This window comes from Tetrao urogallus (genome assembly GCF_951394365.1).
Source record: "Tetrao urogallus genome assembly, chromosome: 14".
Lineage (NCBI taxonomy): Eukaryota > Metazoa > Chordata > Aves > Galliformes > Phasianidae > Tetrao > Tetrao urogallus.
Genome location: NC_136827.1, coordinates 2,743,161 through 2,764,868, shown reverse-complemented (window position 1 = coordinate 2,764,868; position 21,708 = coordinate 2,743,161). Strand labels below are relative to the sequence as shown.

At 49.7% G+C, this 21,708-nt stretch overlaps 1 protein-coding gene across 2 annotated transcripts in view; it reads left to right on the top strand.

Annotated features, from left to right (window-relative positions):
* Positions 1–8,449, top strand: part of FGF18 (fibroblast growth factor 18) — a gene marked incomplete at both ends in the record, with an annotated part of 64,550 nt that extends 56,101 nt beyond the window's left edge. For both annotated transcript variants that reach the window (XM_079542353.1, XM_079542352.1), the window contains one exon: positions 8,183–8,449. In XM_079542353.1, the coding sequence (XP_079398479.1) occupies positions 8,183–8,449 (267 nt within the window). The remainder of the gene's footprint in view (positions 1–8,182) is intronic.
* Positions 8,450–21,708: the final 13,259 nt, after the last annotated feature.

Genomic DNA, 21,708 nt, shown 5'->3' with positions numbered 1-21,708 from the left:
TCTCTTTCCGAGAATGGAGCTTTGCAAAGTCAGGGTTTGCATTGCAGAGCAGGCTTGTAAGCTTGGCTTCTGAAGCTTCTTCTTATCCTGTGGCTGAAAGCTGTATATCTCCTCCCAGGGAAGAAATGCCATCTTCTTGAAAGCTGCGTGATAATTTAATTTAATCCTTTTTGTGTTCAAGGAGCAAGTGTCACCATAAAGCTGCTAACATCCTGTCCCTTGAGTTTCTCGATGATTGCAGCTGTGTGTCACATTGGAGTATTGCAGTTCCCTAGGGTTGAACATTAATTACAATTATTGAGAGGGGATGATCATCCCTGAGCCCCGCTCTTGCCTCATTCACCCTCTTTGGGTGGAGAGGGCATGCTGCATGCGTCTGGTGCAGATGCTTGCATCAAATTGAATTTATTTGCTTACAGAAAAGTGTTATTACTTATAGAAAGGGATTATGTTTTCCTAAAGAAGGACAAGCCTTTAAAGCCCTGCATTTGTTGTTTACAAAAGGAGACGTGTCATTTGCAGGCTGGAGCAATTCTCGATGATTTATGGGTAGCACTTGATTTGATCCTGGGCTTCTCTTTTTTTCTCAGTTATATAAGTTGATGTGGAGAGAACTAACACCATCCTGCAGATAATCAATGACCATCCTTGGTCCTAAACTCCACTGACTTAAGCTTGCCTTGGGGAAATTGATGTCACTACCAGAATGTCAGCTGATGGAGACTGTGCTTGTGTGAAATGATAACTTAAAGAGTCAATGCATATGTTTGTTTAATAAATATAAATGTAGGATCTACCAGATTTGCTACAAGGTCAGCAATGTTCTGGTCCCGTGTTCTTGCTCCAGTTATTGTCTAGACACTGTTATAAAGTGTTTAAAAGTTTTTCTGTAGTGTCACAGGTCCCCACCTAATGAATGTAAGCCTACACAAAATACACTGCTGTTTTTAGATACCTTTTGTAAGCTCAGAACTAAATCTCAGTGGAGACTGAAAATGGGGTCTCTGTGGAGACTGAAAATGACTGCTGAGGCTGCGAAAGCAGAGCAAAGCCCAGCAGTGTATCTAACCAAACAAATCTTTGTAGGGATGGGTAGCAATACCTTCCCAGGCTGTCCTTCAGTTAGCAACGAGAAGCAGAAATTGAGCTGGATCAGCTAGGTGTAGGGAATGGTGTCTGCTCAGATGTCGTGTCTGAATTGTGCCTGTGGTTTCAGGGCTCCTGCAGCACTTCCTAAAGTACTTCCTAAAGTACTGACTTAAATGATTTTCTCTTAAATTTTCATAAAGTTCATTTAAAAAGTGATCAGTGTCTCTCACTGTGACTAGTAAGTACACGTAGTTCTCTGAGATGCAGTTAGGAATTTCTATTAACCAAATGTGCGTCTTTCCAGATGAAGCCATCCCAATTTGCTCCAATCATGAATACGTGCCTTCCTGCTGTGCTGATAGCAGTGTATTTGCTGATATATTTGCAGCAGGTTGGGAGGCATGTCCCGATACAGCCACGGTGTTGCTTGGTTCACCCCTGCAAAGCCTGCAGCTCCCACCCCACAAGTGCACGACTGTGCCCATTTTTGCATGTTTTCTGGAATGCCTGGTGCCAGACAGGTGTGTGCAAAAATGGGCAATACTGGTGTAATGGGCTCTTCTAGCTTCTGAAGGCAGAAGTACCTTCTCTTTGGAGAATCCCCGCTGCATAGATTTTGCATCACTTTCCCTGCTTTCTGAATGCACTTAGATGTCCTGTGTACATAATTAACCTCTCTGCTGCTCTGGCAGACACTTTTATTGAACTGCCCATCATGGCTCCTAAGTATTTTCCTTGGAGAATTGGGCAGGTTCAGAGGGCAGAGAGCTGGAGGAAGCGTGCACGAGGCTGAGTAACTCTTGGCAGTTATAGATGCAGCTTCCCTGATTTACAGCCTGGGCTGGGAGCAAGAATGTGCATTTGGGTCAAGAGGTGTCTCTGTGGTCAGCAGGCCTGGCCATAAATCCTGGGTGCTGAGCATCAGGATGCATATGACAGATCTGTCCTGATGATGCCTATAAAGTGCATGAGCGTGGCTGGGCCTGGCTTTCAGTGGCCTCAGCATTCAGATTGGCTGTGCTGCGAGGGCTGGTTTCCCCTGCAGCACTGATGGAGCCATGTATGCCTGCTGCTGCTCCTGCCTCGCTTGTCCCACTCCCTGACCTACCTTTAGAAGATGTGTGTGGACATAGAGAGGTGGGAGTGCTAAAAACTGCTATTTCAGCATGGCCCTGCCTTACCTTCCTCCACTCGGGCTTTTCCAATTCACGCCAAGTGAATCTGGAGGCTCTGAGTGAAGCTGGGCTGGTGCAAAAGCACCGAAGTAACGTGCTTCCTGAGATCACACACTGCCATGTTCCTGCTGTGTGCACAGCTCTGGTGTCTTATGGGGGTATCAGGGATGCTGGGTGCCTTTGGTCCTCACCTGGGGATGGCTCTTTGTGGCTCCTAGGGGCTGCAGAGCCACACATCTCCTGGAAACTTAAGCATTGCATGCTGTCAGCACTCTGAAATGTAGAAAACAAAGGGCAGGATTTCTTCTGTAGAGTGTAGTGTGTGAATATAACAGTGCCAGCATTAGAGGGAAATTCTCAGCAGTCCTTTGAAATAATTGTTGTGCTCCACGGGGGCACCTCTCACCTGGGGGTGGTGTGAGAACCCAGCACGGCGCTTGGGAAGTGCCTGGCTGTGTGCAGAGGAGGAGGAGGGAGGAATGCAGAAAGGGCCCTTTTTCAGGGCTTTTCCTGGCAGAATGCTAGGTGCATATGCCATTTGGAAACCTTAGGCAGGGGGGTTATCTCGATCTCAATTGTAAGGCTGAGTCTTGCCCAGCAGGCGCTCCTGGGCCATACCAGAGTTGCTCCACACGGTTTGTTGTTTGTTCCTTACCGCCCATCACCGTGCATTTGGTCACCGCAGCCTTATCCAAGAGCTCCTGATGTCAGGGTTGGCTTAGAGGGGAGGGGAAGTGCTTGAACATAAGCTTAGCTAACAGCAGCTTAACGCAGCATTACTGGCGGGGCTTAATTTGTGCCCTGATCTTTGCAAACAGAGAAACCTTTCAGCTGTGGAGGCATCTCTCCCCGTGCAGCGTCGTTATCCACGCCGGTTGTGCGAGCTTATTGTTGCTCTAAAAGCCGAGGAAGTTTGGATTTGCCGGTGCCCACTGAGCAAGATTTGTGAAGCATAAATGAGAAAACCTGCGCCGGCCTCCCTTTCCCATAAAAAGCTGCTCAGGTGGCTTAGTGCTGTGGGCTAATGCGGAGGAGGAGGAGGCGGCTGTGCACCTGCTAGTGCTTTGGCTGGGGCTGGTGGCAGAGCTGCCACGAGGTCCCCCCAGCAGCAAGCTGTTAGTGGCAGCGGTGCCACAACAACAAAGGGCCCTTTGATCCTTTCCATTTGGAGAACTTAAAACAAGAAAGCAAAACTACAATAAGGCCAAGTTGGGTCATAAAAAGGAAAGCGGGGAGGAGCACCAAAGCGTGCCGGAGTGTAATTGCAGAAGCAGCAAATGCTTTGGCACTTAATTCTGCTTTAGTGTCAGTTCGGCATTTCGTGTTTAATACTGGAGAGACCGTCGCCAAATGCTCTGCACAAACAATCCAGTGCTCCTCAGTATGTTTGTGGTACTTGGAGAGACCCTGGCTCGAAGGCACCTCCCCAAGCTCTGCTGCCTTCCATTTCCCATGGGCTGCAAGTCCAGGCTTTGTGAGCAGTTCCATGGCAGACATGTCCCTTCCTGGCTCTGGGGTGACTGCTGCTGCTCAATCTCTGTGTGGTACAGGAATTACAGTTGCAGCTTTCTGCTTCGGTGCTGGCAATGCCCCAATACACCCCAAGCTCGCAGCAGTCCGTCACCGCCGTGCTCTGCTGAAGCCTCTGCTGTCGCCTCTGCTGTCCTGCCTGCCTTGCTGCCCTTCCACTCACTTCTTTGCAGGCCTGGGTGATGCTTGAGAGCTGTCTGCAGAAGATGGATTTCAGGTTGAGTATTTTATAGGTTTATCACAAGGCTGGCTAACAGCTGCCATATCTAACAGCTATGAGGGATGAATTTAAAACAAAAAAGAAAAGCTCTGGATGGTTTCTCTGGCAACAGCTGAGGTCTCAGGAAAGCCATTTCTCTTCTCTTTCCGGCGCTGACTGTGGGTTTTGGTGCCAGACTGAGATTCTGTCCCACAGCCCTTCCTGCTGCACTCCGTGGTCGTGGCCAGCTCCTGGAGGCAGTGGGCAGCAGGCAGAACTGCTGGCTGAGAGCAGGGAAGGGCTGCTGCACGCCACTCTGCTTTCAGAGCCAAAAGAAGGAAAACATCATAAGCTGTTATGCAGTATTGGGCTTTTCTCTTTAAAACTTAATTTACTTGCCTAATTGCCTGCAGCCTCAGCTCCCTCCAGCTGCAAAGGTGGATGGGACAGAGCGCTGAGCTCCCACTGCTGAGCACACACTGCTGTTGGCTGGGAGGTGTTTGGTGACTGTGGATGTGCTCCTTGTGAAGGCAAAGCTTTTATTTGTGCCACCAAAAGCTGACACTCCCAGGATGTGCTGGATCAGCTCAGCCTGCATCTGCTTTCCTCAGCCCCAGTCCCGTGCCTGTGGGCTGTAGGACAGAGGCATCCCTGGTGCTGCTGAGGTCTGTGTCCTCCCAGGGCAGGGTCCCAGACAGAGCTTTGCAGATGGGCTTCCTCTCCCTGCGTTTTCCTTGCGTGCATCCCTTGTGCTAGCTGTGCTCCTTGGGGCTGCCAGGGCAGTAGGGCTGTGAGCCCTCCCGCAGCACTCAGCAGCTCCTGCCTGGCTCTCTCCTGTTTATCTTAATGAAGCAGAAAGTTCTGAGTTTTGAAGGCTGATTGCTCTGTGAGGTGCATCCTGACTGCTGAGTATGCATGAGATGCACCTGGCAGCATCTCCCTGATGACATCGCAGGGGTGGATGCAACCCCGCATTGGTGGCAGATGTGTCATCGGTGCTCCAGAGAAGGGCAGGCAGTCTGCTTTTTACCTGGTATCTTCACCTGAAAGCCCCTGGTGCTCGGCAAAAGCCATCTCCCTTTTCCATCCATCTCTACAGTGCAGAACAGAGGAGGTAGGGAGACAGAGAGTGAGCGTCGTGCTGCTGTTTGAGCAGGGACGTGGTGAAGTGACGGGCACCTGAGGAAAACAAGGTGACAAGAAATACTGAGAGCCCTTGTAAATTGTTTCTTGCCCCAATTGTGGGTCCAGCTCTCCATGGTGTAGGTAACGTGTGTGAGTGATTTATGTGCTATTGGGGAGTATTATAACAGATGCTGTAAAATCGTCTTGTAAGTATCTGAAAATCATTTGTCTGTCTCAGGCGTGCCGTAGCGCGTACAGGAATGCTCTGTTTGGGGAAGAGCGAGCTCCTTATCCTCATTTATCTCGAAGTACTTGTAAATGTTGCTGTAATTTCATGTTATCGAATCATTTAGCTCTTCCTCTTCCAAAACGAAATTATTTTATCTCATGCACTTTGTTTACTTCAAATTAGCCCTGAGGTTGGCCTCGAGTTGCACCTTGTTATTCCTACACCTCCCGTCTCTGTCTTAGGCACTGCTGGCAAATTTGAAGGCATAAGTAAATACTTTTTTGTTATGAATAGAATAACTTCCCCCTCCTACACACACATTTTCTTTTAATTCCAGTCTTCGTTTTCCATGAGAAACTGACATTGCAGTGCAAGCGGAAACCTCCCAAATTGCACGAAAACGCCGCAGTTCTCCTAGCAACAAGGTCAGGGCTCAACGCCAGGGCCTTTCTGTGAGCGCGGGGAAACGGCCGCTCCAATTACCTGCTGCCCTGCAGTACAGATTTGGTCGCTTCATCAGCACCTGGGCTTGGGTGGATTTGAAAGCCAGCCACGGTATTGTTTAAAAGTTCTCCATTCATTGGTGAAAGGTCTGTAGTGGGCTGAGCCCCGAGAAACCCGGGGCTGGTTTTATGGCTTCGCATTGAAACCCGGTGGAACCCTGTGGTGTCAACTGATTTCCTCTTCCCCGCTCATGTGGCTTTGATCAAACCCAGGACTCGGAGAATGACCCCCCCAGGACCTGAAACCCTGCGCTTCGCCCACCTCTGCCATTCATTAAAGCGTTTTCAGGCTTTGCATTGTGGATGATAAAATTCGGACCTTTGTGCCTGGCGCCGGGTGAAGCTTGCCAGTTGTATGGCCGAGCTCAGCCCCGTGGGGTGTGCAGCCCAGGTCAGCTGTTTGCACAGAAGGAAGCCATCTAGCTCCTTCTCTCACACCTTCTGCCTGGTACTGCCCTGCTCTGTTGTGTGCTCTTAATGAGGCCGACATGTGGTAACGAAGCCCCTTCAGCAGGATGGTGCTTTAATGGCTCTCGGGTTGGCGTACCCCAGGCTGTGGCAGCGCCTGTTGGGAACAGCCCCAGCATCCAGCCCCACTGCAGCACAGTGGGCTCCTCACCCCAGTGACCTGCAGCTGTGCTGCTGTGCTGCTCAACGCTGCCTTGGTGTCCCCGCAGATGTGATGGAGACGTGGCCGAAGGAGCTGATACTGCTGCGTTTGTGCAGGAGGGAGAAAGTTTGTTAGCCAGCATGGGCTTGCAGTTCTCTCAAAAACCCGAATGTGACTTCACTGGGGAGCTGGATTGGACTGATGCCATGCTGGAAATCTTTCCTTTGGCTGTGCTAAGCGTTAGATCAAGTCCTGTCAGAAACACTGTAGTGTGTTGGTCACTGTCCAGAGACTGTGAAACACCCGGGGCTGAGATGGCATCCAGGGCTGGATGAGCCTATAGCTACTTGTTGTCTTCTGATGCCCAAACCCGAGTGCTGCTCAATGCTCTCAGTGCAGCACCACTAAATCAACAGTTAAAGGACAAAATGTATTTTCAGACATGTGATTATAGATGAAAAGAATTTCCTCTATGCTGAGTGACTCAAATGTGCTACCAGGTGACACTGCAACTCCCCACAGTGCTGCAGGTGCTGTAGAGTTTGGAATCCTGAAAGCACCCTGAGATCAGTGCATGGTCTCTCTCAGCACACAGGCTTGGCTCTGACTGAGCCAAACCCTTCTTGCTGGAGACTCAGACCAGTGAGTGCTTTGAGTCTGGGTGCTGTCACATTGGCTGTGCAGTGGTGGGGAGGTGGCTTGCACCGCTCTGTGTCTGAGCAGCGGTCCTGGTGGGACAGGCAGGGTGCTCAGGGAACAGGAGGTCTGACCTCCAGTTCTACATCTAAACCTGCCTCCCTCTGCAAAGAGGCGAGCCATTTAAGGATGTGAGATGGATAGGGGAAGGCTGATACCCTCCTCTCTACCAGAAATGAAACCCTCTTCCAAATCCTGGAAGAGTAGAGCTGTATATATGTATATATATGTAAATATATGCGTCATCTTATACATCATCCCCTTTGGCAGTGGACTTAGTCCCCAAGCTGTACTGGCTTGGGAGGCACATGGGATGCTGACCCATCCTGGAGGAACTGCTCGGCATGGTGAGTGCCCTCCATGCTGCTGCACTGCCAGGGCTGGCTTCCACCTAACCCCAGCCTGCAGCAGCAAGCAGATGGGGTGCTGAGGGTCCAAATGGGGTTGGGAACACAGCACGTGCTTGTGGCCCTAGCCATCCACCCGTCTTGCCCTGGGAGCTCCAGGCACGGTTTATCTGCTCGCTGCCATGCCTTGGATGCTGCAGGAGCATCCAGTACCATCAGGCACTTTTGAAAATATTGAAAATATATGAAAAGCAAGCAGTAGAAGTAGAAAGTGTGTCATTTGGCCTATGTGAAGTTCTGTTTTTTCCTGATAAGCATGAGGTTTCCTTGGAACAAGTTCAGTTTGTCCTCCTTTCTAATGGAAAACACGAAGCAACGTGTCCTGCGTTGCTTGCAGATGGAGGAGCTGGATGGGACATGCTGCTGTCTGTGAAAAATCTCTCTGCCCTTGGATAGGAGTGCTCAAAAAGATGGTGAACTGACGTTGGTTATGTTTTGTTTTTTCCTAAATCGTTTCTGTTTCAGCTGATGGTTTGTTACTGCTCCTGTTAGCGACGTTTGAACCAAAACCAGGGTTCAGATGACTTTATTTGTGCCAGACTGGGTTATGGTCACTGAGCTTGTATTTGGTTAACGATTGCTTTCTTTTTTTTCTCTCTTTTTTTTTATCCTTTTTCAGCCTGATGGCACCAGCAAGGAGTGCGTCTTCATTGAGAAAGTCCTAGAAAACAACTACACGGCGCTGATGTCAGCAAAGTATTCAGGCTGGTATGTTGGATTCACCAAAAAAGGGAGGCCACGGAAAGGGCCCAAGACCCGAGAAAACCAGCAAGATGTACATTTTATGAAGAGGTACCCAAAGGGGCAAGTGGAGATACAGAAACCTTTCAAGTACACAACAGTCACCAAGAGGACTAAGAGAATACGACCCACCAACCCCAGTTAAAAGTAGACGAAACAGTGTCACAATAATAAACCACAAAAAAAAAAAAAAAAAAAAAAAAAAAAAACTGCACCAGAGGAATATTTTTACATTAAAAATAAGGAAGAAGCTCTATTTTTGTACATTGTGTTTAAAAAAAAAATAAAAATAAAAAAAATTAATAAAAGACTAGATGGCAAACGCTGGGGAAAAGCTGTTAGGGATTTATTGTGACTTGAAAAATGAAATGAACTGCTCTATTTAAATTGACTTCTTGTTGTTGATGACACACAGGTGCTTATTTCTCTTTTTGGAAAGGACAACTTTTCAAGCATATCCCCAGAGGAAAAAAAAAACAAAAAAAAAAACAAAAAAAAAAAGTAATTATTAAAAATAAATAAATAAAGCCAAAGAAAACCAAAGTTCTTTCCCAAAGTTACTGAGACCCTGCCCTGAAACTTGCCAGTTTTGCAGTAATCTATTTATTGTCTGCTGCAAGCTGGACCGAGACAAGATGGTGTGTGCCGCAGTGATTGAGTTTGCGTGGAGTCCTCGACGCATCGATCTTCTGTAACCTTTCTGACGACATAAGGTGTCACGGCTCCGTGATCCTGCATTACGCTCAGTTCTGGAGAATGCTGCTAAATACATTCAAGTGACTACAAAATGACCTAGTACACCAATGATAAGGGAATATTTTAAAACCAGCTATATTATATATATTATATATATATAAGCTATTTATTTCACCTCTCTGTATATTGCAGTTCCATGAACCAAGTATTACTGCCTCAACAATTAAAAAAAAAATTATTTAAAACGCATGTATATATTTTTTGCTGTTCGTGCTTCGTTCCCCTTGCTGAGTAGTTTTTTTTCAATGGCTGTTTACCTTTGATGTGAGGGCTGCAAGGTATATATTTGGGATGGCTTCCCCACTATAAACGTCATTGCCCGTTCTGTAATTCTGCTTTTTCCTCAGTACTGTCTTCTTTCTTCTCCCTCACTGCTCCCAAAGGGAAGGAATCTTATGTGGGGCGATGGGCCGAGAGTGGGGAAACACGTGCTGGAGTTTTTCAAGAGCAGGACTTAAATTTGATACTTTTCAGCCCACTAAATATTTCCTAAAGCCTTGGCCAAGGCAAAGGTAAACTGGAAAATTAGCATATGACTCAATTAACACGTACTTACGCGTGGCTTGTGTTTCCTTTGCTGGAGCTCTGGAGAGGTGCTATTGGTTTCCATGGAGTCGACAGGATTCAATATTATAACTTTTAAGACTCATCGTAACCCTGACCAGCCCCCAGACCACTCCCTGCCCTCCTTGCCCCACGTGTTTCTCCCCACTTCTGGGTGCTCTGCTCCTCAGTGCGGCCCATTCTCCTCGTGAGACTTCAGCAGACATTTGGGTGATGTGGAGCCATGTGTAAGCACAAAGCGCTCATCCGTGTTTGCAGACAGCGTGTGCTGACCCTCCTGGTGGAGCGGGTGAGACAGCACTGAATGGAGAGCAGCAAAAAGAAGGAGGACAAAATGGTTGACCTCAAATTATAGCTGAAAGGACGACCAAGCACCATTAAGGAAATGCTCGCTTGCTTTCTTGCATGCGCACATGGCTGTGCTCCCTGATTCCAGCCAGGGCTTGGGATGCTCAGAGCCGCTCAGAAAGCTTTTTCTTGTTAATCAGAACGGCTCTCCCAAGAACAAGCTTTCTCATGATAACTTTGAGAGCTGCAGCCAAACCCTGCAGATCAAAGCCATTTGGGTGATGGTGCAGATAAGCACGCAAACTTGAGGATGCTTATCTGAAACAAATCTCCAAACCTCGCAAGCTCAGAGAAAAATGAGCAATGCTGAGTGGGGTCACTCCACGCTGCTTGATGGCAAGCCAAGCAACCCTGCAGGTGATGCCTTACCTGCAGCCAGCACGTGCGGCTGCTGGGCAGCCCATCTCCATTCTGACTGCATGGGAGCTGCCCGCAGCTGGACCTCGCAGGATGGCAGCATGCTGGTGGATATGGCTGGTGGGTGCTGGAGGGCTTTGCCAGCTCAGTTCTGCCTTCAGATTGATGCGTGTGGGAGAGTTTTGGGGAGAGTTCAGAGGAGCGCTGGGGGTGGGCGACTGGGAGCGGCTGTAGATTGCTGTGTGAGTAGCTCTGAGAGGAGAAACCCAGCTGATTTCCAGGGGAAGAAAGGGCTTACAGGTGTCCTTTTTTTTCCCCTGGAAATACAGCCATGGCTCATGGCACCCAGGATCACTGTCAGCATGATAGGATTATAGGATTTGTTTGCCATTGGGGAAAACAGGAGGGGTGAAGGCGTTAGATGTTGGAGAAGGACCATGTGGGGCCAAGAGTTGGGGGGATCTGCTCCCAGTCCCACAGTGTGCACTGGGTTTGGACTGGCACATGGGACCTAGGGGTCGAGCAGTCAGCAACAGGGCCTCTGGCACTCGTACCACTGGGTCAGAGAAATGTTTAGGGTAAAGCAATGAGATGGGTTCCTCAGGCTGTGAAGTGTTAGCACAATGAAGAGACGGCCGTGTTCACCTGGGTTGGAGCCTTCTGAGAGATTTTTTGGCTGAGGATGGTGCATATTGAGAATTTGTGTTTGAACATCTGTTCCTGACACTTCATTAAAACAACAGCAACAAAAGCAGCAGAAAAGATGAGAAGAATTCATCACCAGGCTCCCTTCAGAGTGCCTTCACAAAGGGCAGAGGGGTGCTCAGGGAAGGAGATGTTCAAGAAATGAGAAGAAAAAGGGAAATGCATCATGTGCCAAGAGCCAGACATGCCAATGCTCGAGGCCACCCGGGTGCTGGTGTTCCTATGGGTCATGGTGTTCCTATGGTTGGGTTGTAGTGTTCTTATGGCCAGGTCACAGTGTTCCTATGACTGGGTTGTAATGGCTGGGTCATGGTGTTTCTATGGCTGCGTCATGGTGTACCCATGACTGGGTCATGATTCTCCTATGGCCGGATCATGTTGTTGCTATGGTTGGGTTGTAGTGTTCCTATGGCTGGGTCACAGTGCTCCTATGTCTGGGTCTACTCCATGGGGTGGGAGGCCACTAGTAGGTTTCAGCCCACTCAACAGTGCTCTGCTGCCCTCCGTGCTGTAGAGAAGCAGCAGGTTTTCTGCCTTTATTTCCTCCTTTCAGAAATTCTTCAGGCTGCCTGGATATGATCTACAGTTCTCTGTGTAGGCTATTACCTTTCATTTACTTTATAATTGAAAACTGTTAATGAGAATTTAATTACCATTGTGGAAATAACCTCAATAGCAAGGCGTGTAACACTTAGATGATTGCTCGAAGCAATCGATGGTGTTAATGTGTGTGGAGCTCTGGGTGGGCACATTTTAAACAAATACACTCCTTAATTGAATTTAATAACAGCATATTGTAGCTGCTGCTGCAGAAGTAGGACTGGGTTAGTTGTGCTCTCACAGCAGGGATCAGCTTGTGGCATGCTCTGGTAATGCCGCAGTTGAACCAACTGTGGAACTGTGGAACCTATGGTGTGCCAAAATGTCTGTCGTCTGAGAGGGGAAACTCTGGGAGTCCAGAGAAGATGACTTTGTCATCTTTGACTCAGCGCACAAGCACACAGCTCAGAAGAGGTCAAGTTTGGATGAAGCAAGCACCCAGCTTACACAAGTCTATCACCATGGGCTGCAGGGCTACAAATGGCTCCATGGATGCCCGTGGTCCATCTTGGGCTTATGGAGCATCTCAGTGCCCCTGCGACTGCACAGGCTCCAGCTGGGCCCTCAGCCTTGTGCTGATGGCTGAGTGATTGGTCTTCCCGAGGAGGGTTCCTCCGCCATCAAAGCTCTGACCCAGAGCGAGCAGGTGAGATGGCTTGGATAACACAAACCATACGTGAGCTTTGCTTCAAAAGCACGTTGTGTTACCATACTCAGCCTTGAGAAATAAGGTTCTATGATGGGAAGTAGTGCATGTGTGTGTGGGGGGGGCTATAGCTGTGCTTCCTTCCATTAGTCTCCAACCAAGGTACCTGCCTGGGAAGGAAGGAAAGTTGTAGCAAACTATGGTCCTCTTGTCCATCCCTCGGCACCAAGGGAAGGACGGAGCCTGGGTAACCCCAGGGAAAAAGCCTCCCACCACCATCCCCTCTCCTGCATTAAACGTTGCAACTTGTGTCTGCTGCGAGGGAAAGCAGGTATATTCCTATGCAGAATTTCCTGATTTCCTGCCAAAGGGTGGAAGTTTACACTTAAGATTCACAACAGCTGTTTCAAGTGCCGCTGTCTCGTGCCAGCCATACCACCTGAATGGCCAAGGGATATATATAAAACTTCAATTATTTTTTGAATGTTTGTTGTTTTTCATTTGGAGACGGATGAGAAGAGATTCTTCGTGAATGATGTAACCTACATAGACTCTGTTATTTCCAACGGTGTGAGCTGAAAAATTAGGGAGGAAAAATCAGGTCAAACTGAAACTTTTCTTTTTTAAGTGAGACAAAGTACTGGGTGGAGAGATTTGGGTTTACCAAAAACATTTAATTCAACCTATTCAACGTTTTATTTCTTCTTTTAAATGTAGGTGATTTGAAAGGGAGAAATGAGAAATGAGAAGCCTCACTTTGAAAACAAAAAAGCAGTATTTTGTGCTTAAAGAAATCTCTCTGCTTATTTTCCAGTGGAAACTTTTCAAAATCTCTGAGTAGGTCTAAACCCCCCCTCTAAAGTGCTGTTCCTGAGTTTGTTCCTCCACCCCACTGCTCAGCAGCGTGTCTGTACCCCATGTAGTGCCACCTGCAGCCCCTCCTGGAGCCTGCTGATGGTCCCAGCTGATCCCACAAGCTCTGGGCCATGAGCAGTCCCTGCAGTAACCCCCAGGAGTCAGAAGTGCAGTGCAGTCACAGAGCACATAGATATGTCACCGAGCATCCCCGTGCTGCGAGCCCCGTGCCGCAGGAAGTGGAACTGGATGACAGCAGGTTGGGAAAGCAGCAGCTGAGTTTCCCAAGCCACATCAAACCAATCTGAAGAGAGATGAATTGGTCTGCTTGGGCCTGAAGGATAGAAAACACCACCTTCGCTTGGAAGAAAACAACGGTAGTGGCCAGGAATAACAGAAGATGTAACCGCATAGCAGCCATCAGTGTTGGCTTCCCTGGGCTGCAAAGCACAGCAGTGGGAGCTCTAGGTGTGGTTGGAGGGATGGAGCTGGGGAAGGGCAGCACGCAGCTGTGGGCACACTGAGCATCCCTCCCTGCCCCAGTAGCCCAGACCTGCTTCCCTGCCTGGCATTCACACCTGTTAGAGCAGCCCTGGCCTCGGGAGGGTCATTTGCTATCAAAACAGGCAGTTTTGAGCCCATCATGGGAATGCTGGGAGAAATCTGTGATTTGGAAGTTTCACCCCAAGACTTTCCAGCTAAAGGATATGGAGAAATGTAGGCATTTCAGGATGTTCTCATTGCATCTCTCCATCAGTACTGGCAGAAATCTGCCACCAGCGACCTTGGCATGCACGGTGAAGAAAAGGAGAAGGCAGTGGATTTGGGATGGTTAGTGATGCTTCCTGGTTCAGAGCAGCGCCCAGCTGTGGCCCACTTGGGAGATGCTTTGTGCAAGGCAGGAGGAAGCAGTGTCAGGAACCATGGAGCACAGTGATGGTGTGAGATGGGCCATGGCCCAGGGCACGTCAGTGATACATTAGTCTCTGGGAGGTAGCATGTGTTACTTTGATCATATGACCATATTTGCATGAATCAGAATGTACAAATCTTGGCTGGGGCTTACAAAAGAGCCTAAAGGAATTAGCTGCCTATCTATCAGTGTATCCGACACAAGCAAATAGTGAAAACCCTTCCACTTCTTCACGGCATTGCTTCCCAAGGAGAGACAGCTACGTGGAGCCTGAATGTTGTTTACAGCAGTGGCAGGCTTTGGGGCTGTGATCATCGCTGCTCAAGAGCTTTCAAGAGGATAAAATGAGCCTCCTATTATAAGGGCTGAAAATGATCCTAAATGAATAACACGCATGCAGCTTTTGCAGGCACACATTTTTGAGACATTGGAAATGTTGGCACATGCAAACAAACAAAAACACATGTCTCGGGTCTCTGGTTTTCATAGATTTCTGCATGCCATGACATTCTGGGGGGTGGCATTGCCAAGAACTAATGAACCAGATTCCCTTGGCCTGCAGGCTGGCTTGGGGGCATGGGGACGGTGAGGGGAGCTTTGAGCTTGGGGCTGGGAGTAGTGCCCACTGCCCATGGTGGGAAGCAGCAGAAGGGAGGCCATCCTCAGCCTCCTTCTCAAGCAAAGTGTGCAATGAGGAGGCTCTCGGGAGGCACCTGAGCCAGATCTGCATCTCTCCTTGCCCGAACACTGACAGGGCATGGAGCCTGGTTGTCTCACTGTGGCTTTGGAAACCCAACACAGCACCCCAAATAATGCGTGCAGCTTCAGGCAGAAGGTTTTGGTGAGCTGTGGGGCAGTGATAGCAGCGATGTTGGTGAGTGCCATTAGAGCCATTAGAGTGGTGAGACCCAGCTCCCAGTTCTGCATCCCTGCAGACCAGTGCTTTCCGTCCCGCCCATCTGTCTGAATTGCTTGGGAAAGGTAAAATACCATTTCCTCAGGGGTCAGATATTTTGGAGAGGGAAGAAAGCAATTTGTGGCTGTGTTGTCTGCCTGATCAAAAGTGTTACCGGGCTCTGCTACACAATGTGTGCTCCTTAAACCAGTCCCAATTAGCCCTTCTTGCTAATGCTGCGTTTCATTCCTGGGAGACTGCACTGGGAGAGCTGTTATGACTTTGTGATTGTGCACATACCTTTATGTGCTTTCATTCTTAATCCCCTTTTTGCAGAAGCCAAAAGGTCTTCCAGCCAAAAAGGAAATCAAAACCTTTTGTTGGCTGCTTCATAAGAATTAAGGGTGGGATGAAGGTTGTAGCAGGATCTTAATTAGCCATTGTAAATAACGAGAGCGGCAGTGCCTGCAACCATATACCACCTTGGGTTGAGATATTGTCAGACCACACAAAGCTAGGTGAATGGGCAGCACAATGGCAGCTAACATTCACCACCAGCAATTGCAGGGCACGGCACACCGCGAGGAATAGCTCGAGCTCGTGAACCTCGTTGGGCTCCAAATTAATTGCAACTGTTTCTACTGAGCCATCCACAGCGACTCCGAGGTGCTTTTCCTTTTTTTGCTGTTGGAAATGTAAAACAAAATATGGGGATGGTTAAAGGGAGGGAGGGAAAGTATTCCTGATGTGGGGAATCTTGAGGAAACCCTTGCTGGAGAGCCGGGCTCTGCTGGATATCTGATCTTGAAGGGGATGGAGGGCCATAATGAGCGCCCAGCGGCTGACAATGCAAACGATTAGAGGCCGTGTGAGGGACTGCTTTATGGAGAGGTATTGAAAGGACTTCGCCCGCCTCATTTAGAGACAGGAAAGTAATGAATAGTCTAGACTACATGGAAAGTGAATGGGGACCGCCTGCTCACCTGCTCCCAAAACAGGCAGGGGAATTCGGTGAAAGGCAGTGAACTCCGAAACTGGTATGGGGACCTGTTCTGGGTTTGAGGGAGATGAATGCGGGGCATGGCAAGCAGGCACTGGCACTCACTGCCAGGCAGGTGGGATGCTGCTTGTCTTGTCTGCCTTGGGCTGGTGACATTCTGGTGACAGCTCAGGTCTGGGATGGGGACCAGGATGTGAATTTCAGACCTGCTCCTTGTCCAGGAGGGACTTGTGCAATGAGAAGCCTGCCCTGGGGGTGGAGGGCACCTTAGCTACCGTGCTCCCCTTCCTCACAGTGAAAGCTGTGGTGCATGCTTCCTTTCTTAATACATTTCCACCCCTATAAGAAGCTCCAGAGCCAAGCCACATTTCCCCCCATGGAGGTCTTTCGCATCTGCTTGTGGTGGGTTCCAAAGGATGTTCCATGTGGAATATTGGCTCCTTTTGCTGACATGGCATTGGGTCGGGGCTGGAGACAGCCAACAGCCCTGCATGCATGGGGCAGCCCAGCTCTTCTCCAGGTCCCACAAAAGCCATGCCAGCAACCTAGGTGAAGTTGGTTCCATTACAGGATTGGAGAAGCCTTTTGATCTTGAGCATGGCAAGCTGTGTTCAGCTTTGAGCCTCCAGGCTGAGATCTTCCATTGCCTGGAGGCTGCGGGTGTGCACATCCCATCCACTGGTGTGCTGCAGGGTGTCTGGGGGCGGCCCTGAAGAAAGCTGAGAGGGGGGCTGGGTGTTTTGGGACCCTGCAGTGAGCAGGATGTTGGTAGGTGGTCTGAACCCGGCCCTAATCTCCCATCTGCTGCCGGAGCCAAGTGACTCAGGCTGCAGGTTCGCTTCGTACCTATGCAAGGTGTGACCCGGCACTGCGTCACCAGCTGGAGGAAGAGAGCAGCCCCAGCCCCTCACCTGCCTGGCCACGAGCCCTGCAGGAGCCCTTCTGCCTCCCTTGGGCTGCCTCCAGTGCCTGCAGCTGCCTGAGGATTACCCCGAAGTGTTGTAAATAGCACCCAAGGGTGGGGGCAGAAAAAGCAGGTCAAAGGGGTGGGAGGAAAATGAGCAGCAGTGGCGGGGCTGGAAGCTTCCAGAGCAGCAGTGTTGGGTGAGAGTGAGAGCGTGTGCAGCTCTGCCGGGCTCTGAGCTCAGAAGGAGGGCTGCACCCATTCCTCCTGGCACCCACCACGCGTTTGGGTTCATTATCTGCTCCTGGGGTTTCGTTATCGGCTTCACATCCGACCTGCAATTTCTCTGTTTTGAGAGCGCGGCTGCTGGAGAGCAGAAGCATCCTCCTGGAGGGCAGGGACACCTGCTAGAGAGTCTCTGCACCCACGTGGATCGGGGGTAAATTGAGTCAATTATCTCCCGCATCTCTGTTGAAAGTGGTAGTTAATCCTTTCCTCTAAACCTTTTATCTGACATTAAATGGTCATTAGTTTAAAAGAAAAAGTTAAGCTGACTCTCTTTCCAGCTGGAATAACCTTAGTAATTGCAGTGAAATGCACCGAGGGCATGTACTGATAACATTGTTTTAGGGGACAAACAAAAACCACCATCAGTTCTGCATTCATTACTTTTCTGGGCAGATGAATAAACGAGCAGGACTTGTTCCCTGTGGGCCCATCGCTGCGTGTGCTGTCAGACCTTCCTGGAAATTTCCCGGGTTAGAAGAAACATTTAAATGACAACCAGCCACACGTTGCTGGTGGGAGCCGTTCCCAGCCCTTAATAAAGAAGCAGTCTTCGGCATGATGAGAAGGAACAGCAACACCCCGATGCTCTCAGCCCAAAGCAGCACCTAAAGCCCTGCTGCTTGGCTGGGAGATGCTGGTGGGACCCCTTCCTGATGCAGCTCTTCTTTACATAAAGAAGCAGCCTGGTGCTCGCTGTCTGCCCTCCTCATTGATGCTTTTCGGCAGTTCCAATCCAGCCAGACTTGACATTAGCAGATGCCAGATGAATATTTGCACAAATGTTCACCAGCGAGTTTTCGTGCCGCTCCCTCCCTCAAGGTGGCAAGGGTGGGTGCGGCGAGCGCGGCCGTGTTTGCGAACGTGTCCCTTTGAACTCCCCGGCAGGGAGGGTGAAAGCGAGGGGAAAAGGTTTTCCAAGCGAGAAAAAATACCCACCTGAACAGGTTCCAGCATGTGCTGTTTTGTTGTTCACCCAGAAACCTGTGGATAATGGAATCTGGGAAAGGAAAGGAAGGATCGAAACCGACGCGGGGTGAGCGGCAACGCGGAGAGAAATAAAGCAAAGCTGAGAAAGCTTCGGTGCTGCTGATATGAAAATTAGACACATACAAATTAGCTAGGAAATATCCTGTTTCTTTAGGGGTTCGGGGGCGGAGAAGGTATTAACCTTTTAAAGGGAGCTCTCCGGCCACCCCAGGGAGGGTGTGAAGTAAGTGTTGGGTGATGTGTTGACTTTAATGCAGGAGAGAAGTCTGCTGCTGAGAGCAGCATTAATCTGGTGTCTGCGTTTGCTCTGCAGTGGTTAGCATCCTCCCTTGTCTCCTAAAACGCCAGCACCCGGCTTAAAGCTGCACGCAGGGCATTCTGCTCTGGATGGGGATGGAGCGTGGGGGGGATTTGCTGTGGGGAAGCCCGAATCTGTCCGTCTGGCGATGGGTGTCTGGGTGACCTCGGCCCTCATATGCAGCCATTCCCACCGCGGCTCCCGCAGCGGGAGACGTCTGAGGAAGGAAGAGTTAAGCGCTGGCTGGCAGAGCTCCCCAGCCTTGCCTCCCAGCTCATCGAGCAGATGGGGCAGGCACTAATTATCCCCTGCCAGTAGCTGTGCAGTGAGGGCGATGCCGTGCTGGAGCTGTGCCATGCTGGCCGTGCCAGCCCGGTGGGGAGGATGCAGAGTGATGGCCAACCTGGATGGGGATGAGGGCAGGTGGCTGGCGGAGCCGGAAGGGCAGCGTGCATCTCTTCTCCCCTTCTCGGCCTACCCTGATATCCTTTATTCCTCATGGGAGTTCCCAAAATATCCAGCAATTTTTACCACTGCGGCACATCATAGCAGGTAACTGGAAAGCTGCTCCAGCAGAAGCTGTTTCTTAAAAACAATCAATCAAACAAATAAAAGCCCATGTCTCTGGCACACCTGAGAGCCTGGAGTGCGGCGTTTGGCCAGGGCTGCATCCAGCAGCACCTGTCTGAGGGATGCTCTGGGCGCCCCGGGCAATGCCACTCCTTGTCCGATCAGACCTCCGCCCCTTCGGTCTGTGCACATGAGAGATGCGCTATGAACAAAGCATTACTGATTATTATCTATTGTCATTTCAGAGCAGGCTATAGCATTTCATGTGCACGACACAGTCCACGGGCTTGCTGGAATAAATAACACATGCGAGCTTGTTCATATGCCGAGTCAATAGGGAGCTGTCGGCTCCCATGTGATTTCACACATTTTTTCAGCTAGCTCAGCAATCCAAATGCAAAATCCTGCAAATAGGGGCAGCGCATTTATTTCTGACAATCCCTGGAGAGGGATGTATCAGTAAACCAATGAATGGATTACACTCACCCGTAGATGATTTTTTTTTTCCTTTTTTTTTCCCCATCTGCAACAGATATTATATGGAAAATCTCCATTTAACATGTGATCCAAGAATAATTTGATACAATATAAGTAATATAAGTTAAAAATATTGTAAATCCTTCTTAACTTTTTTGGGGTTGTACATGCAAGAGGAAAGCAGAAGCTGGTGGGTTTCTGGTGGGTTTCATCGTTTATGAAATGGGGGTTATGCTTTGCAGTTTGTGTCTCCACCCGGAGGCCCAACACTCATGCAGCTCTTGGACATAGGGATGGCCCTTCATTGGCCCTGGTGAAAGGCATCATAAAAGCCTGCCTGGAAAGAGAGAGCTGGAACACAGAGTTCATGGGCAGCATGGGATGATGTCTCTAAGTCGTGCCTGCCAGAAGGCTGCTCCTCTGCCCACGCCTGCAGGCTCAAGTCTGGGTGGAGCATTCCGGGTTTGGGCCAGCAGCTGCAAAATGGTGATAATCCATTAATATGCGGTCACCAGTGCTGCAGAGATGTCTGTGGGCTGTGATGTCAGCTGGGCTGTGCTGACATGGCGGTTGGTGTGGCAGTACCAATGCCAGCCTGAAGACCACACAGGGCTGATGAGGCAGCTGGATGGTGTTAGAAAGTCAGCAGAGGAGGATCGCAGTCAGAGTGAGGTGATGCTTCAGCAAAAGGTGCTTTATGCTCCAGCTCTGCCTTCTGGACCTTCTGAAAGTTAACTTCCATCATTCCTGACCTGGCGTGCCTTGGATGCCAAAAGTTATTCCAAAGTAGGATGCTGCAGACTTTCTCCTAAACCCACCAGGGTGCCCCAGAAGCAGTACACATCACTGAGAGGTGAGCTGAGAAATTAGGAGGAAGGGGACCAGCTATGCTTTCTGCTCTTCTACTTCGGCATTGGGCTGGGACCTATATCCCTGACCCCTGTCCGTCCTGTGCAGCTGGCACGTGGTTGTGTCCTCACGCCTGTGCTCTCCAGTCCAGCCTGTCGTCAGCGTGAGGAGCTAAGGCTGAAATGCTTGCTGAAAGAGAGGCTGGTAGGCGAGCATTCAGAATACTGAAACTTCTAACCACACAGAGAGCTTAGAGAAATTCCAGTGTGGAAACATCATCCTGTGTTACTTCAGGCCAGGCCGACGTTTCTCGCTGTGTCTCATGCAGCCACAGCTCCAGGTGCCATCATCCTCAGGCAATGCCAGAGCCCCATTCCTACGGCACTGCTTTGTCTCCTGATGGTCTCTGTGACCCTGCCCCGTGCACCAAGGAGGTGCCTGCCCACGGCACACTGCGATGGCCCAGGGTGGGGATTTTCCATGGGTCTGGCATGAAACGAAACGCTTTGATTTTCCTGGTGGAAGAAGTGGCTCAAACAGATCTCACTCTGCAGACGTTCAGGTTTCAGCCAAGTCCCATTTTTTGGTGGGGTTGTTTCCTCATTTATGCATATCCGGCCAGGAGAAACGAAGCACTGACTGCCAAAGACTGCCCCCGAATAGATACATGAGTACAGGAACAGATGTAGATATAGGTAAAGATATAGATAAAGATGCGGGCATAGGTATATAGAGATACAGGTATAAATAGAGATAAGGAATTAGAAATAAAGTTATGTACATCTATGAATATTTGTATACACTTGCATATACTTGGGGTGTGCCTCTCTGTCTCTTGCTGCCTCCACAGCATCCTGCAGCTTTTGTCCCCGACCTGCTCCCTGCACAGCATTGCTGCTCTGAACCCCAGCGCGAGCCTGCAGGCAGCAGATGGGTGCAGACAGAGAGCGAGCGTGGGAGGACGATGAGCCAATATTGCTCAGTATGATAGACAGTGGTCTTAGCACACCAGCAGCCTAATTCAGTCTTTTGCTGTCAGTCTTTTCGGTAGATATGCTGGCAAAGGATGGATTTAAGGAGGAATGTGATGGGGAGCAGGGCAGCCCTTGCTGCTGTTTGCAGAGATGGTCTGAGTGCAAGGAGAGGGCTGGAGGACAGCAGTGGGGGTTTGGCTGCCCTGTGCCCAGCAAACCGTTGCTATTGCCCCGCTTACTGGGTGGAACCCAGTTGCTCTCAGCCCTAGGACCTTCCAGCTCCCTCCAGGTCTGTCCCTAACAGAGCAACTCAGGAATCATTTTGCAGAGGTGCTCCCCCACCTCTCTGAGCCCAAATCTTTCACTTTGCTTTAAATATCATAGAATGATACAATCATAGAATCATGGAATGACCTGG